General features: G+C 37.8%; 2 protein-coding genes across 2 annotated transcripts in view; one reads left to right on the top strand and one right to left on the bottom strand.

Annotated features, from left to right (window-relative positions):
- The window catches only part of LOC126823325 (rho GTPase-activating protein 39), a 119,165-nt gene extending 116,495 nt beyond the window's left edge, over positions 1–2,670 (bottom strand). Inside the window, exon 1 of the mRNA XM_050552090.2 lies at positions 2,554–2,670. Coding sequence (XP_050408047.1) covers positions 2,554–2,564 — 11 coding nt within the window. The 5' untranslated portion in view covers positions 2,565–2,670. The remainder of the gene's footprint in view (positions 1–2,553) is intronic.
- A 176-nt stretch (positions 2,671–2,846) lies between these two features.
- Positions 2,847–19,244, top strand: LOC126823347 (glucose-induced degradation protein 8 homolog). Its single transcript, XM_050552139.2, has 5 exons — positions 2,847–2,923; positions 4,092–4,218; positions 4,611–4,807; positions 5,746–5,943; positions 14,591–19,244. Exons 1-5 carry the CDS (start codon positions 2,921–2,923, stop codon positions 14,753–14,755), a joined length of 690 nt encoding a protein of 229 aa, XP_050408096.1. The 5' UTR covers positions 2,847–2,920; the 3' UTR covers positions 14,756–19,244.
- The last annotated feature ends 57 nt before the right edge of the window (positions 19,245–19,301 follow it).

Raw genomic sequence — 19,301 nt, 5'->3', positions numbered from 1 at the left:
TGATTTTGTAAGCAGTTACATCCATGACACAACCTAGCAACTTCCTTCATTTTCCTAGTATACCACAGCAAAACCTAGTAAATCAATAGTCAAATCTAAGGATTAGCTGGGGTTTAATATTCATTCATTACGTTTTCTTTGTTTTCTCAAAATAAGAAAAAAGTGAGTTACTCGGTTTTGCCTTTTGACGGGAGAGCTGGGGACCTTTCAGATTCCTTGATAGAAAAAATCATTGCGAATACCAAGCCTCGCGCTTTCCAGCTAAAACGTCTACCTGTGATAGTTGAGTTACATGTACTAAGTTCAAGGTTCGTTCAATGTCCAGGTTTCCGTGGAGGTAGCCATGTTTGATTTAAGTGTGTTTGTGTCACAGCCTCTGGTTAACAATGCTATTTTTCATGTGTCTGTGGTAAAAGGACATAATGTACGGTTCCTATAAGTTCGGGAATTTCTGACTAACCTAGCAACGGCTAGATGTTGTAAAATTTGCAGTCGTTGCTTCAGGAACAGGGTACTTACTAAGCCTCTTGTGCTCCAGAATTCAAAGCTTACATACATGTATATACTTTGGGCTGGCTATCCACTTGATTATTTTTGATGTTGTATTTTATGTGCTTTGTGTTTATAATTTATTTCTATTTATTTTTAATCTGTAATTTATGTAAGCACTCAATTGTCATTTAAAGATAGCGCCATATATACATTAAATAAATAATTAACAATAATTGTAATAATTATAATTAATAAAGATAAATAATCGCAAACTGAATTGTTAGTGTGTCTGGACCTAGAAATGCACAGGATAAACACACAGACATTGTAAGACTCAAGCCAGCTATCAGGTCGTGTAAGTGAGGACTTAAATTAAATGGCTGAAACCATCGATGGTAGCCATCGTTATATTGTTGGGCGATATTAACATACAGGTATCCATAGATCCGACCTGCATGTACATGTATTTATCATTCCATTTTATCATTTACTGTACTTGAATTTTCCACTGGATTGTGTAGATTGACCAGCGTCTGGTTAGGGACAATTAATGTGTTTGATTTTTATTAAGATATTAACTACTACTATTAAATACTAAAATAGGGGGTAACATCCGTTTCCACCAAGCTTAATATATCACGGATAAGACATTGTGTGTGAAATAAGTTTATCTAATATCAGATCTTCCAACAAGGCTGACACCACTGACAATGAAATTGTTAATTGCTTATTATATACACCCAAAAAGTGACATAATTATTATCAAATATAACAGATTAACAGGATTTTAATTTTGATTTACTTTTAAATCTGTCCCTTTGTAGAACATTAAACATTTCATTCATAACTTAAATCTGAATCACTGATATAGATGTATATTTAAAGTTTATTATCTATATTGTGTTTATTTCAAGAAAGAGTTATGTTGCTTTTGAATAAACATTAATAATAATGTAAATATGTATTTCATAGTATTAATTGTAGCTGAATTATTTTACAATAATGCACAGTATAATGCATCTAATAGTGTGTATTCCAACTGTGAGTTTGAGTGTGTATTCCAAACACTGTATACATTAATTTTATCTTAAGTGTGAGTTATGTCATGATGATGGACAACAAATCCATTAACATTGTGTATTCAATATGTGAGTTATGATATATGTATATTGCATGCTTTGTGCTTGGCCACCTTGTACATTGCACCAGCATCAAATTATAAATTAGTACTCATTTAGTTTGCAGGATTGTTTTATTCATCAGCAGACCTGAATTTTAACAATGTTTTGTATTTTTGTTTACTTTATATATTTTGGCCATAATAAATTATAGATTCTATAGACAACAAATAAAATCTATTTTTTTCTTCAATGTGCTAAATAATAAAAATTTAGATCTAATTATTTTTTATTAAAAAAAAAAAAAGTAATTGAATTTTCTCTAATATCCTTGTCTAAAAGGTCTTAATTAATGAAAATTAAAACAAATTTGAAAATACAGTTTTCTGAGATTAAGCTACTAATTAAGGGGATTATAAATATAAAATATGATTATTTTTGTTCATTCTTCGGATAAATAAAATTACATTGACAGATCACAATGATTCCATTCAGAATGGCTTCAGCTCCTACTTCAGATCAATACTATTCAACTCAATGTGTCCATTTCGTTCAATAATTGAGACCCTGAATACTCCCCTTAAAACATGTGATAGGGGCTTTAGTTAAGAACAAAAATATCATATTTCTAGTTCTTATCAACACTCCCGCTTCGAACATGACTAAAATGACGTAAAAAACACGTATTTCTAAATAAATAAAGTCAAGAATGTCGTGGCGGGAGGTCGCTTCATTCAATTGTTCCAAGAGCCAAGCGAGTGACAGTTCAGCCGATACACACACACACTATACAATAACGCTGCCTACTCGCAATAGATAGCATCATCATAGCGAAATGGAAATTCACAAAAAACGCCTGTCAAAAAGGCAACATTTTATCAATAATTATTCGACAATTGGCTTGGTTAAAAATTATCTATGAATTAAAATCAAATACCCATACCTTTCGGCCATCGCTGGCTTTTTCAAGAGCTCAATAATCCAATAAATAATCACATAATTCACTAATATCTGCTAGCCGTATCCAAATACAACACCTTGTCCGCCATCTTGTTTCGGCGAGGCGTAAGCCAGGGTTTGACGTTTTCTCGATATCAATTTTCTCCAAAGCAAAAAATATGTAATCACAGATAAAGATATAGATAAAACGACACCGTGCACAATTTCTTCAATTTTGGAGGAATTGTGTCTGCATCAGTTATTTTAATAAACCGGAAATGGCAGGTGCGACACAGCAAAAAAGTCGGTTCCGGAAGTTCCGGTTTTGTGACTGTCTTTTGTTTTGATAATTAATCCGACAATTAACGGCAATGGTGAGTTAATGAGATTAGGTAATCGATCAGTAATGTATCATTAACATTAATTAGAATGTTTAGAAATGATTGTAAATAATATTTTATTGTAGTATTGGTAAATGATCCGATAACTTTTGTCTGCCTTCTGTCACCTTAGTACGAGTATGTTAGTCAGTGTTGTGACTGATTGTACCCCCACTGCCCCAGTTCACATTCAATTCAGGATTTAATAATGATATTTGTGACAGTACCATAAGAATAGCACACATCTGTGGGATTTATGTTTACATTTAATTGATGTAATAGCAATATTGTCATATTAATGATAACATTAACACTATGAGATTACGATCCTTTCAGTTTCACCTTACAAACTCATTTTATTTATTATTTTGTCTATTTATAACCTGTTTTCAACTTGGGGGATGCGTCCCACTGGTGGGACATTTTGCAATTCCCCATGGGAGGCGTCCATGGCCTATATTTCGATAAAATCTTCCCAATTCTGCAAGAGATTGAAACTTCATTCGTCCATGGGATGCAGTAGAATCTTTGGTAAAGATTTGGGACGTCGGCTAATAAAGGTTGAAAACGGGGATCTATAACGTCTTTAAAATGTTATACTATATGACTAATTAAACATTCCTCCCCCCCTCCAATGTAGCGACAATACAGCAAATATTATTGGGTTAAATTAATCAATCAGCCTTTTTCATTGATAGGTTATGCATGTTTTCCATTTGGAAAATGTCTTCCTAGCAACACTTGATGGCTTTGATTCAAAAGAGGTGATTAGATGTTTAATTGTAGTTGGATATGGTAAAATTTGTGCCAAACAGGCCTATATATAATATAATAAAAATATCAATAAAAACACGGATAAAGACAAAAAATGGCTGACAAAATAACAGATACCAGAGACCCTATTTCCCTGGTTACTCATACAGTCCACCTACATGTACAGGGCCGGGACTGTACAGCGCGGTGGACATTTACGGCTGGCCCTTGATTCATTAACTTGATTTGATATTTGTTTAATATTTTTTGCTGTGTAATGCGGTCCTCCTGTACTTATATGTAGTACCGTAAATTTGTTTGGGTTTAGAATAACTGGAAAATCTATTTATGATGCCATATTTATTTTATGTCATCAGCTCTTTATCATCATAAAATTGTTTGATTTCAGATGAATTTTGGATGTGACAAAAGTGATAGTTCTGGACGAGATGATTGGATGGAAAAATTACGAGAAACCGGAACGCATGTTACTCGAGCAGACATGAATAAACTTATAATGAACTATCTTGTTACTGGTAATAGGACTGTTGTTTATATTTATATTACAATTATGTCTCCTAACATGGGTTATAGTCGTGGGTAATTTCTCATATGGGAAGGGGAGGAGTTGGGTTTAACACGTGCGCGTTAGATCAGAAAATCTGGCAATGAGTAAAGTGGTTGGATTTCAAATCCCCGATTTACATGACAAGGAGTAGGGTCGCCTGTCTAACCTCGTGGGTTTTCTCCGAGTCCTCGGGCTTATTCCCACTGCTAAAGACCCCTACGCACAAGTGAATTATTGAAATAAAATTAAACTATATGTTAGTCCCAAAATGACCTAGTTTGTGTCGAGTGGACGTTAAACCCCATTTCTATCTATCTATCTATCTATTTGATCTCCTCCATGTTTTTCTTGTTTTAACAGAAGGATTCAAGGAAGCGGCGGAGAAGTTTAGAATGGAATCGGGTGTCCAGCCATCAGTTGATTTAGATGAACTCGACGATAGGATAAAAATACGACAGGCAATACATTCAGGAAATATACAAGATGCTATATGTCTGGTTAATCAACTCTACCCTGAATTACTAGATAATGATCGCTACCTTTATTTCCGGTTACAGGTTTGTGTGGAACTGTTTTAAATACATAGACCAGACGGCAGACCCCCCCCCCCCCCATTGCTCACGGAAAACGTATTCCTTTTCTCCAACATTCAGCGAAAGAAACATGTAAAATATTGCCGCCATTTTGCCTCACTTCACTCTAATCCTGTACATGCATGTACCTAAATGGGAAGAAATATCTGAGCTTCTAATTTATAAAATTTGCGGTAATCCTCCAGACCTCATGCCAAATTTGACATTTTCTACACTTTGAACCATCCCCAGCAAAGGTTCCTGCATGCTTCCCAGTATCAAGGGCTGTGTTAAATAACTAGACCACGTAGACAGGGTGACATTAGTTCGTGGGGTTAATACCAAACCTGGAAATAAGTCAGCTTTCACAGACATGGTCAGGCACATACTTAGGTTTAATATGACACAAGCCCCTCTTGTGTCTATCATTTTGTCATTTTGTTTCGATTCCCCTCGGATGTCAGACCTCGTGGGTTTTCTCCCTTCTAAAATATTGAAGATTGGATCTTCTGTCAAAAAATATGAAAATGGGATCAAATCTCTGGGGAAACCATTCCATACTGTATTTGTGCGTTGACTGTGTTTGTGATCAGCAGAGTTTCTCAGTGTGACATGAACGTTAAACACCATTTCATCCATTTCATTTCAGTGTGACATATTTTCTGTATTTGGCTCAGGGGAGATAACACTATTTAGTTTTTGGTCCTGTTAACAGTGACAAATTGTGAAGTCCCAGGACGGTACAGGGTAATGGATTCATTCTCTTGATTTGATTGTATTTTCGTTGTTATTACTTGGCTGCTCCATATGTGGTGTGTCTTGTCTGTAGGGTTGTCTTCTGGGTTTTTTTTGTGTGTTGTACAGTTCTCCAGTACTTGCTGTTAAGTATTATATATCATTTCCTATGTTGTTTTTATTTACAGCAACAGAAAATGATAGAATTAATCCGTCAGAAAGAAGTGGAGGCAGCATTAGAGTATGCCCAAATTCATTTATCAGAGAGAGTAGAAGAAAATCCTGAAGTTTTGTCAGAGTTAGAAAGAACGTTGGCGTTATTAGCTTTCGAAGATCCGGAATCCTCACCTTTCAGTGAACTGTTACATCCCTCACACAGGCAAAAGGTTAGTTACTCTAAAACTAGATACTGTTGGGGTTGGCCGAATGGTTAACACGTGCACGTTGGATCATAAGGTCTGTCATTGAGTCAAGTGTTGTACTGTTTTGTCGGCTTGCAGACGACTCTTTAACTCTGACAGTACCGTTGAGGCCTTACCCGCAGCAAAGTCGAAGATGTCAACAAACCGGACGCGTCAGATCAGCTTAACGCACTCCCACAAATAAATCATAGAACGACGATCTCCTGGAACGATGTTAATTTAATGGGCAAAGTGGTAAAAAACACTGTGAAGTTTCACATACAAAATTATGACGAACAAAACAAATATCAACCCATGTTGGAAACAATGGCGGGTTCTAACCAGTTCATAGATCTCATTGTCCAGTCTCTCAGATATAAGACAGCACCGACACTCGCTGTGACGCTCAAACCAAATGCAAATGCGAAATAAGTGTCAGTAAATTATATGGAATGAAATGATAAGCTTAATAAATGTCCATTACCGAAGTACACAAAATAATGGTAGGTTTAAGATAAAGAAAACACAAGCGTAGCGTCAGCTTGGTTACCGTAAGGTGCCTTAGTTCTAGTAACAAGTGTCTTATTTGACGACTACAAGTTATAATCTATGGCAAGACGGTAGGGTCACGAAAACGTAAAACAGCACACTCCCCACCTTAAAGGCGTACGTCTTTAATAATTAGTTCTTATCAACAAATCACTGGTCTATACAGAAATACAAGCTGAGACACAGGTCGCGTAAATGTCTTCAGTTTTCCACTAAGCTTGCTCGAACCTGGTTGATCGTCCTCAAAGACTACAACGTCAGCTGTCCGGACAATTCCATCTTGACTAAGTTCCACATTCACTATGCGTCCTTTAAGCCATGATCCACGAACGGCGTCCTTTTCCATAACTAACACTAAGTCACCAACATCTAAGTTTGGAAAAGTTGTTGGTTTTGGAGGTACTCCTTCCTCCACCGAATCCAGAATTGATCAGCCAGATACTGCACTCTGCGCCAACGACTGCGGCAATACAAATCCGGTTCCGTGAAGTTTCCAGGAGGAGGTAAATAAGGTCTAGTTTTCATGGTAAGGATACTAGCTGGTGATAGAGGCTGAGGATCCTCTGCATCTGAACGTATAGCTGTTATAGGTCTGGAATTGACAATGGCTGTAGCTTCCGCCATGAGAGTAACAAGAAGATCGTGGGTGATCTGAAACTTCCCAAGTCCCAAAAGCATACCATCCAAAACACGACGTAGGGTTCCAATCTGATGTTCCCATACGCCACCAAAGTGAGATGCGTGTGGCGGATTCCATTTCCAGTCACAGTCGTGGTCCAACAAGAATTTCTTCACTTTATCATTATCGACATCCCTCAAAGCATCATGGAGTTCATTATGTGCTCCTATGAAGTTAGTTCCACGATCAGATCGAAGTAAAGCAACAGGACCTCTTATAGCGATAAAGCGTCGTAATGCGTTGATAAAGGCCGAAGTGTCCATCGCGTCAACAACTTCTATATGAATTGCTCGACTGGCTAGACATGTGAAGATGATGCCCCATCGTTTACTATTGATAGATCCACCTCGAGTTTTCTTCGTTGTTATGTCCCAAGGACTGAAGGCGTCCATTCCCACGTTGGTAAAGGGTGCTGTTTGCCCTACACGATCTTCTGGGAGATCGGCCATCTTAGGTGTTTCAGAAGGCCGACGTAGAAGATTGCATCCAACACGTTTTCTAATCAAAGAGTTTACCAAACTGGAACCTCCTATGACCCAAAATCCGGCTTGTCTGATGGCTCCATGGGTTATAGATCTACCTTGGTGATGCACTGTTTCATGGTAATGTCGCACGACAAGCAGTGTAACATGGTTCTTCTTTGGTAATACAGTCGGATGCTTCTCCGGAAAGGACAAACTGGAACGACGGAGTCGACCACCAACCCGGATAAGTCCATCTTGATGAAAGAAAGGGTCAAGCTGATAAAGATGTTGTCCAAGAGACCGTTTTATACGTTTACTTTCGTTTTGATGTTTTTTGAGATTTGCAACCACTTCAGGGAAGGCTTCATGTTGAACATGTTTTAGGATTACAAGTTCTGCTTCATGTAGGATTTCAGGATTAAGATCCATGCTTTGGTCTTCTGATGAGCCACGTTTCCTATGACGAAGCAGAGTCTTCAAATAGGCAATCGATTTACAAAGTTTGCGCCAATTACTAAAGTAAGCAAAGTATCTACAAAGTAGACAGATGTTGTCTGTAACAGTAGAGGTTGCACACGACTTAACCTCTGGACGAATCTCTTGGTCACCATCATTCAAGGTGTATGCGCCAAACGGAATGTCGCTGCAGTTCCACAGAAAATCTGGACCAACGAACCACTTTTCTTGCATGAGTTTTGATGCTGAACAACCACGGGTTCCTAAGTCGGCAGGGTTGTCTTCCGATCTCACATATCGCCATGATTCTGGTGATGTAAGGCTTCGAATAAGTTCAACACGGTTGGCTACGTAGACATAAAATCGTCATGATTCATTCATTATATAGCCTAGAACAATTTTGGAGTCGGTGTAGTGGTAGACATTGTTAATGTTGTACTCTAACTCCCTCTGGGTTTGCTTTACAGTAGTTGCTAACAAAACTGCTGCGCAAAGTTCCAATCTGGGTATTGAGAGGTGTTTCTGTGGTTTAACTTTAGATGCACCCCTCACAAAGGCAATGTGGGTATCTCCTTTATCGTTGAAGAGACGCAAATAAATAACAATACTGATAGCATCTTGACTAGCATCAGAGAAGGCGTGGATTTCAATATTAGTGACTACGCCGAAGTCTTCAGGTTTAAAACAACGTTTTACCTCAACCTTGCAAATAGACTTGAGGTTAGTATGCCATGTATGCCATTCAGACCATAAATTGGGCGGTAAAGGGTCATCCCAATCGAGGTGTTGTCCTTCAGTAGTACTAAGATGAATCAAATTTTGAAGGATCTTCTTCCCAACTATGATGAATGGCGCGGCGAAACCTAAAGGGTCGTACAGCGAATGGATTATGGACAGAACTCCACGTCTTGTATAAGGTTTATCCTTATCTGTAACTTGGAAGGTGAAAACATGCTTTTCCAAATCCCAATGTACTCCTAGAGTGCGTTGACTCGGTAGCTTATCGTGTTCAAGATCGAGATCTGTCAACCCTTTAGCTAGATCTTGATTCGGAAAGGCTTTCATAACGTCTGGTTTATTAGAAACAACTTTATGCAGGCGTAAGTTCGAATCTGATAGCATGGACTGAGCTGACTTGAGTAGATCAATAGCTTCCCCAGAACTTGAACAAGAATACACGCCATCATCAACATAGAAGTCTTCGTGGACAAATTTATGTGCGGCATTTCCATACTTGTGACAAGCGTCATCAGCCGATTTCCGAAGTCCAAATGTAGCTACTGCAGGGCTAGGTCCGTTTCCAAAAAGATGTACATTCATCTGGTAGTCAACAACAGGAGCATTTGGATTGTTATCCTCAAACCAAAGGAAGCGTAAGAAACTTCGATGTTCAGGATTGACGTAAAAGCTATGAAACATTTGCTCAATGTCACACATTATCGCAACTTCATCTTGACGAAAACGAAGCAGTCTTCCGAGAAGTCCATTCATCAGGTCGGGACCTTGAAGTAATTCTTTGTTTAGGGATGTTCCTTGGTATTCTGCTGACGAATCAAAAACAACTCTAACTTGTGTAGGTTTCTTAGGATGATACACTGCAAAGTGGGGAAGGTACCATTTCTGTCCTTCCTTGGTATCACCTTGAGTCGGATCAACTTGTGAAGCGTGGCCTCTTTGGAGAATCTTTGACATAAATTCAAGATAGTCAGTTTTAAGTTGACTATTTCTTGTGAAGTTTCGTAGAAGACTTTCGAACCGCTTCTCTGCTTGAGCTCGGTTATTTGGCAAGTTTGTTTTAGTCTCACGAAATGGAAGGGGTGCTTCCCAATTTCCTAAACAGTTCTTGTGGAATCCTTCCTCCATAATTTTCAAAAAGTGACGATCATCTGGAGATGTTCCATGGTCCGAATCATGTTCTGAAGTAAAGAATTCATCTTTAGCAATACTGTTCAGTAAACCTTTCTGATCAACTGATGTCTTCTCACAAATAACAGATGTGTACAGCTCCTCCCCAGTCTTGGTTTCAAGTGCTTTTGCTATCTGTTCTTTACAATGAATTTCATATTTACAATCCTCTAGAGTATATTCTGTTCCAACTAAGGTTCGGCGACATGAGAGGTGCACGCTACCTCCAAGACGATTCAAACAAATATCTCCAGACACAGTCCAGCCTAGGTCCAGACGTTGAGCCCATGGTGCTCCTACGGGGCCGTTGATGGATTCGCAAACTTTAAGAAGCTCTGGAGCGTCTCTTCCAATTATCAAATTTATTCCTGTGGCTTCTTCGTAGGGTGGAAGAAATTTAGCTATATGCCGAAGATGTGGGATTTGCTGTATAGCTTCCTTTGTAGGAATTTCAGATTTGTCTTCCGGTATATTATCGGATTCGATGATTGTCGGGAGCTTGAATGTTTTGCCATCCAAAGTACGGGCATATAAGTTCGTGCCTCGTCGTCCCAGACAAGTTTCTTTGCCATGACAGGTCTCAAGTGTGTACTGGTGCCTATCTCCTGTGATGCCAAGGTCATCGAAAAGAGATCCAGTACCCAAACTATGACTAGATTGGTCGTCGAGAGTGGCATACGTTCGGAATACTACGCTAAAGTCGTCTCCACGGAGAATGTCAATGAGTGAGAACTTTCCACAGGTTCTCCCTTTGATGCCTGGTGATCCACATATCTTCATGCAAGCTGTTCCAACGTTCTCTCCAGTTGACCGAGAAGGGTTATGTGACGAGTTAGATGCGCTGTAATGCAAAAGTGTTGGATGTCTACGTCCGCAGCTATCGCATTTGACATCTGATTTGCATCTTGTAGAGTAATGTTTTTTGGTGAGGCATCGAAAACAAATGCTAGCATTTCTGACAATCAGTTCCCGCTCTCTGGGTTCCTTATCTGCAAATACACGACAAGTAAGCAAAGTGTGACGATCTTTACTTTCAGGATGAATAGGGCATAACACGTCTTCTTCCGGATTAATGTCTTCAGAAGTTTTGATATCCGTTTTCAATGACTTGGTATGTCCTGCTTTGTTCGAATAGAAGTTCAAATTACGAGGGTTTGGAGATTTGTGTAGTTTCGAAGTAGATTCGTAGTCAACTCCAGGCATTTTGATGATAGCTGGATGGTTTTGTTTCAAAGCAATGTTATGCATGAGTTCAACAAAGGAAGAAAATGGAGGATAATCATCAGATTGTCTTGACATCATGTGTTTGGTAACTTTGTTTTCCCATTTGTCACGTACCATTTTAGGGATTTTCTCAATCAATGACTTCATGTAGTATGATGAATTCAAAATGGACAGACCGTTCAAAAACGGAATTTGTGAACCAACGTCTTCACAAACATCATAAAAGTTCTGATACCCTTGTCGGTCGTCGCTTCGGAAATTGGCAGCTTTCTGCAAGTTGTTCAGGAGGGCGTTTGTAATTTCTGCACTATGACCGAAACGTTCTTCCATAGCTTTCCAAAGGTTGGTGACTTTCACATGAGCGTCGGGATGTACACGTCTACGAAAGGTGTTGACAAGATCCTTTGGTTTTCCAGATGTGTAGCGAAGAAGGTATGTCATTTCCTGGTCTGGCGAAGCATCGACATCAGCAATCATTGATTTAAAAGCCACTTTCCAAGGCAAAAATATAGGAGGGTCTCCAGCGAAAACATCCGGTTCGCACTTAGGTAGTGACTGTTTTGCCAACGAAGACATAAGCTTAGCACTTGTTTCATTTTGCATATCAAGATGTCGAAACAGGGTTTCATTGAGTGCGAAAGTTGCATTATGTTGATGTGATGTTGCTTGATCAAATGGTCGAAACAGTGGGTCGTTACCAGCAAATCGTTCTGGTAGCCGATGCTTGATGGTTATCTTGATTGACTTTATCCTCAATGTTAGGTTGAGTATCAAAAACTGGTTTCACGTCGTTTATCCAGTCCTGGGTTGCTTTAGAGCGATCAAGCTGTGATGCTAAATCATCAACAGAGCCAATGTCTGATCCCCCACTGTAGGCCTTTACTGCTGCTTCAGCCATTGCGAGGTCTCGTTTACTTTTAAGTTCATCTAATTTGGAAGCATCTAGTAGTTTCTGGCGTTCGAGGTCAGCTTCTCTCAACTTTTGGGTTAACTGAAACTGTCGAATCTGTTGATCAAATTCAAATTTTGTTTTCTGCTCAGCAGCTCGTACCTTAGCTTCCAGTCGCCTGGCACAACTTGATGTAGTAGAAGCTTTTGACAAATGAGCAGATTTTTTATCGTCACAGGGGTGCTCTTGGGTGCCTTCCTTACAAGGGATAGGTGGTGGAATGCTATTAGCCAGTGCACTATCTGATATCTTTAACCATTCCACTGTTCTAGACGAAATTTCAAGAGCTTCAGCTTGTCCAGATTCCGATTTATCACGGGTAAATAACTCTTGAATCTCTGTGGCTTCGTGCTTGAAGGCAAGTTGAGAGACAACAACGTTATTTTTTAACTCTGGGATTTCTGGTGATCCGGCTTTTGCTCGCAATAACATGTCAACGTGGTGTTTAAGTTCTTTATGAGACTTCCAAAACTTCTTAGTTTTCTCCATTATAGCGTTTTCAACGAATTTCACAGATGGCGTTCGGTTTCTGGATGAATTTTGCGCAATTGGAGTTTCATTGTCGCCTTGATTGGCTTCCATACTTTTAAAACTTCGTCTTGAAACGTTTTGAAGAAACTAATAATTTTACCACAAATAAAGATCAACAACTAATTCGCGTGTTGCGAAGTGTTCATAACAATTACTATGAATAACTTTAGTGTTTTTTACTGTACTGTTTTGTCGGCTTGCAGACGACTCTTTAACTCTGACAGTACCGTTGAGGCCTTACCCGCAGCAAAGTCGAAGATGTCAACAAACCGGACGCGTCAGATCAGCTTAACGCACTCCCACAAATAAATCATAGAACGACGATGTCCTGGAACGATGTTAATTTAATGGGCAAAGTGGTAAAAAACACTGTGAAGTTTCACATACAAAATTATGACGAACAAAACAAATATCAACCCATGTTGGAAACAATGGCGGGTTCTAACCAGTTCATAGATCTCATTGTCCAGTCTCTCAGATATAAGACAGCACCGACACTCGCTGTGACGCTCAAACCAAATGCAAATGCGAAATAAGTGTCAGTAAATTATATGGAATGAAATGATAAGCTTAATAAATGTCCATTACCGAAGTACACAAAATAATGGTAGGTTTAAGATAAAGAAAACACAAGCGTAGCGTCAGCTTGGTTACCGTAAGGTGCCTTAGTTCTAGTAACAAGTGTCTTATTTGACGACTACAAGTTATAATCTATGGCAAGACGGTAGGGTCACGAAAACGTAAAACAGCACCCACTGCTAAAGACTCCTACTCGCAAGCGAATTATTGAAATAAAATTGAACCATATATTGGTCCCAAAATGACCTTGTTTGTGTCAATGGACTTAAACCCCATCTTTCTCTCTCTCTCCCTCACTCTCTCTCTCTCTCTCTCTCTCTTGCTTTCACAAAATAAAAGAATTTCGTGTGACAAATCAACTGTATACGAAACTAGCTTGAATAATCAATGGTTTTATGTCTATGGCACAGACTCACTAACCAGGATCTACCATAATCTATCGGGCAAAGAAATTTTCTTGGAAGCCATGGTGGCTAGGTGGGTAAGACACTGACTCACTAGTCTAGAGGTCACGGGTCCGCCCCTCAGTGAAGGCCGAGAAAGTTCATCATGAGGTCCTGTGTGCTCATTGGCATGCACACAAAAGATCCCTTGACAGTTGGAATTGAATATAAGAGTAGGCCTTAGCATCGCTGTCCTGGCAAAATTTCCCTTATAGCACACTGTAGGGCGTATGCCCGTCTTCATTAGCCCAGTCGGTGCAGAACTGTGGGACGTTAAACCCCATATCATTTCATTACAGTTTCTTTGGATTTTCCAGCCTAGTTTCCTTTGTTGGTGTTGCAGGAATTAAAGCCTGGTCATTCGGATGTGACGAATATACATGGTCCTGTGTATACCATTGGCAGTACGTTAAAAATCTCCGAAAATAGAAAATAAGAGTAAGTTTTAGTAGGACTGTCAGGGCAAATATTGACCTCATAGCACCACACGACGCGGTTGATGATACTGAAAAACCCATGTCATTCTTGAATACTCACCATAGCTGAAACAGGTGCCTGTTTAAGATAGTTGATGCAGGTTTGTGGTTCTGAATCCAAAGCGGGCTCAATTGCACTTAGGTAAATTTTACAGCAGTGTAATAAAGAGAGAGATGGGGTTTATCGTCCACTTGACACAAACTAGGTCATCTCAGGACTAACATATGGTCGGATTATATTTCAATAATTCACTTGTGCGTAGAGGTCTTTAGCAGTGAGAGGAAACCGAAGGACCCAGAGAAAACCCATGAGGTTGGACTACCCTTGATAAAGTTGTAAATTATTATCATATAATAAGATTATTTGATATTTGCAGGTTGCCAGTGAACTAAATGCTGCCATATTAGAAGCAGATGCTACTCCAAAACTTGCTAATTTACTTAAACTTCTTCTTTGGTCTCAAGATGAACTCGACAAAAAGAAAGAAAAATATCCTAAAATGACAGACATTTCAAAAGGGAGCATAGAAGATCAGAAATAATTCTTCGAGACAATCTGATTGAGATAAAATTTACCTGGCATTGTTTTCCCACATCAAAGAGTGATCTCATTACTAATGGTGTTTATCTTTATAATACATATTAAGAATATTTTTGATTTCCAAGAAGCTAATCAAGGACAATCCAAAATAATGGTTGACAGACAATCCTCTAAAAAAATGTCTGATGCAGGAGCGAGGTTTTTAATATTGTGTTTTTATCATCATGGTGCTCGGAGTCTAATTTTGACGTTGCGTTCACGTCTCTTCTTTGGGGCTGTTCGTTTGTCACTGGAATCAACTCTTCATGACCCAGATCATCTGTTCATGACCAGAATCAACTCCTCATGACCCAGATCATCTGTTCATGACCAGAATCAACTGTTCATGACCGGATCATCTGTTCATGACCAGGATCATTTGTTCATGACCAGGATCATCTGTTCATGACCAGAATCAACTCTTCATGACCATAATCAACTCTTCATGACCGGATCATCTGTTCATGACCGGATCATCTGTTCATGATCAGAATCACCAATTCATGACAGGAATCAACTGGCTGGAAACCAGAGGGTTGTTCTAGAAATAGTTAAACTTGGTTTGTCAAAGGATCGGTGGGCTAAATTTCAAGGTTCTACATTTTTCTCTATTTATTCTTGCTGTTTATAGGAATTCACTTAAACCTAATTACGAATTTTTGTGTTACATATCTAATCTGTTATTGTAAGATAAGTGGATAACATGCGATAAGTTACTTTTTATACGCCCACATTGAAATGTGGTCGTATATTGTCGTCGCCCCCGTCCGTCCGGCGTCCACAATTGTTTGTGGACGCTCTAGAGGCTACAGTTAATATCCGATTGACATTAAATTTATACACAGTGTTAAAGGTCATGAGACGAAGAAGCCTATTGATTTTCAGCCCTTGATCTCTTCAAAAAATCTTGTGGGTGCTCTAGAGGTCAAAGTTAATATTCGATTGACTTTAAATTTATACACAGTGTTTAAGGTCATGAGACGAAGAAGCCTATTGATTTTCAGCAATTTCCGATAATTTTTGCCAGAGTTATGGCCCTTGATCACTTTGAAAAATCTTGTGGACGCTCTAGAGGCTAAAGTTAATATCCGATTTACTTTAAATTTATACACAGTGTTTAAGGTCATGAGACGAAGAAGCCTATTGATTTTCAGCGATTTCCAATAATTACTGCCAGAGTTATGGCCCTTGATCACTTCAAAAAAACTTGTGGATGCTCTAGAGGCTAAAGTGAATATCAGATTGACTTTAAATTTATACACAGTGTTTGAGGTCATGAGATAAAGAATCCTATTGATTTTCAACGATTTCCGATAATTACTGCCAAAGTTATGGCCCTTGATCACTTTAAAAATTTCTTCATGAGTTGTTACTCTTAATCAGATTTTAGTGTATTATAAATGTTTCATTACCAAAAAAAGTAAAAATATGCGACAACACATGTTGACTGCCCGGACGATTTAGCTGCTGTGGGCGTATGTTTCATTGCCTGGCAACCTATCTTTAAGTAATAGAGAGGAGAATATTATTTAAATGGCCCTAGATTTTTTTTCAAATTCAAATTGCAAACAAACAGACTGTGTTGTTGACTTGTGAACGATCTCTGTGATGATTGGAATTCTGATATCCAAATCACATATTCGAATGACATGTTGAAAGTTAAAACTAAAGGAATTTGATATTTTTTGGCGCCTATGAAATATTCAAAATTATTCATTCATTGAAATCAACTAATATTCAACATTATTCGAATATTTTAGGTTATTATTTAAATATTCAACTGAAACTATTTTTGGGGCTGTTTTTGGTGCCTTTCAAGAAACTATATATCTGTGAAATCAGCGTATTTTCACTGTTTATTGCTGGCCTAGCGCTTGCTCTGAAGATCATAAAGTCTGTCATTGAGTCAAGTGGCATGGTTTGGATTCCTAGCTTGTACATGACCAGGAGTAGGGTCAGGGTGGCCTGTTCAACCTTGTTACCTCTGCTGAAAAAACGAATTTTTGAAAAAAAATTGATACGTTAGTCCCGAAATGACATAGTTTGTGTCAAATGGACATTAAACTCCATTTCTCTCTCTTATTTCTGATTTCATTGAATTCATATTGCTAAATAGTTCTTAAGTGAAGTCCTTGGGCGTTTGTATAACAATAAGCAACCCCATGTATTTAGGTAAAAAATTACTGTTTATTACTGAACGAGTTTAGATTAGGCTTCCCTCGTCTTCATCCAGCAAATGATACAATTATAACGATTACAATTTATTACTAAGTAATGTTTAAACGAGGATATATTCTTTGAATGCCATTTAGTAATTGGAACACAATCAAATAGCACACTATTTATGGATAACAATTACTATGGTTTATTTCACGATGACATTTCAACAAGATTTCACAAGTCATTATTTGTGTTATATGCTTTATAACGACTTGTGAAATCTTGTTGAAACGTCGCAGTGAAATAAACCATAGTAATTGTTATCTGTAAATAGTGTGTTATTTGATTTCAACTAGGTATTTTACGTGTATGAAACAGTCTGACTTTCTCTAGTAGATATTAATTATCTTCCAAAGAATTGTGTCCTGTATATTGTTATTATAAGGCCAAATCATAAAATACCTGTGTTTAACGGTTACTTGACGTCAAAAAATAGGGTCACTTGGTCGTAAAAAATCTCTTTCATGGTTTTTGTTGGAGAAGATTGGATAGAGCTAAATGAACTAATAAATTAATATTTTATTAAGCTACATCAATAATTGCTGTCTGAAGCCTTTCTGTAAAGTGTTTATTATTTCCTTCCTGGCATTTCCAACTTAATTACTGAGTAAATTTGTGTAAATTATAGCCGATTTCAACTTGTAAATACCCAAATTTCAGTGTCTGCAGAAAAGCAGGCCAAGACAGATTTATAGGAATTGAGAATTGAGGAAAAAAGTTTAAGTCGTTAATTTGTGGTTTTAAAAAAAAAGTCGGTCGTGTGTAACCATAAACACAGGTAATTTGGGGTTTTTTTGGGCCGAATAAAATTGCATTTTGTCTGTGTAAAAGTTTTAAAGTGTTTGTTTGTGTAAAAATGGTGGATATTTGTGGGTGTGTTGATATTATTCATGGTTTAAACTAGATTTTTGATGTAATGTTGTTACATAGAGACTCTAAAAGAGACTGATCTGGAGACTTATTCGTGAAAACTTAAATTAAAATATTTATGTATGCAGTCTTTTCATTGGCCAAGAGCTAATTTTTTGAATAGTCTCGGATTATAGCCCTCAATCACATTCTACACACATATACTGAATTCCAAAAGAAAGTATACCCACTAAAAGTATGACTAAGTTTGTTTAGATTAAAACATTTGATAAAGCATTACTGAGTTTGTCTCTTGCATCCAAACTCAACATTTCTAAGCAAAATAAAAATGTGAAACAAATTGACATTCTACCCTAATACCGTATACCATGGAAAAACGACTTTGGTTGATGCAGCACAAAATGCACAGTGTATACTTTCTTTTGGACATTAGTATAGATCCATCTACTTCATACTTCAAGAATAAATCTCTGTCCTTTATGGCTGCCATATCCAAAAATTAGTATATTGTTTTATAATGCGGTTCTACTCTGTTTAACACCTGGCATACACACAACGACTAAATAAACCTATTCAATTCCATTAAATGGAAACAGAATAAATACTTATCAAAATTCTCGAAGTATGCTTAGCGTTTTCGACTAAAATCATCGTCGATTTAGGACTTAAAATGTCTGTCAACTAGGTTAGTGTCTGTTCTCAAGTGGAGATAACTGTAGACAGGCAGCCTAGTTTTAATATGCCCACAACCAATGAAAATGCTGCATCATTGAAATATTTTTTGTAGTTTTCTGACCCTAGTAGTTGTCAGAGTCTTGTATATACTCTTTATTTGAACTGAAGAAAGTAAAACTTTATTAATATATTAAGGTCAGTTTCATTGGATCTTTATTAGCCTGTAATCTCTCAATTCATTATTGAAAGTAGTTATCTGATTCAATGACTTGACAATTGGTTAGGTCTATTTGATAAGGCCAACTTCATGTTTGGTCAAAGGTCAAAAGGTGTAAACAGGACTAGCGCTAAACCCAATCCTAACCCTAACCCTGGACTTGGTCCCAATGCTTACCATAACCTACAATCTCGTGCCCTAACCTTATTTACATCTCTGCGACCTTGACGAAAATTGAGCTGGCCTTAAAAAATAGATTTAGCCCTTGAGAATTGGCAACTGAAGTTATTGTTGAACCACATGTCAGCGTATGAAAATGTTGAAATGGACTATAAATAGATTTTGTTCATTTATTTACCGAGACATAACGTCTGTTAAATATCAAATTTTATGAAAACATTATTTAAATTACGTGTTTGTAAATATTGTCTATAGCAAATTTTATAACTTAATAAATTTTCAAATATTTTACTTTTTCTATTCCTTGTGGACAAGAGTATCATCACGGCTATTGATGTTATGCCTT

The sequence above is a fragment of the Patella vulgata genome, chromosome 6, assembly GCF_932274485.2.
Source record: "Patella vulgata chromosome 6, xgPatVulg1.2, whole genome shotgun sequence".
Lineage (NCBI taxonomy): Eukaryota > Metazoa > Mollusca > Gastropoda > Patellidae > Patella > Patella vulgata.
Note: the sequence above shows the minus strand (reverse complement) of the source record. Positions and strands in the feature narration are given on the sequence as shown.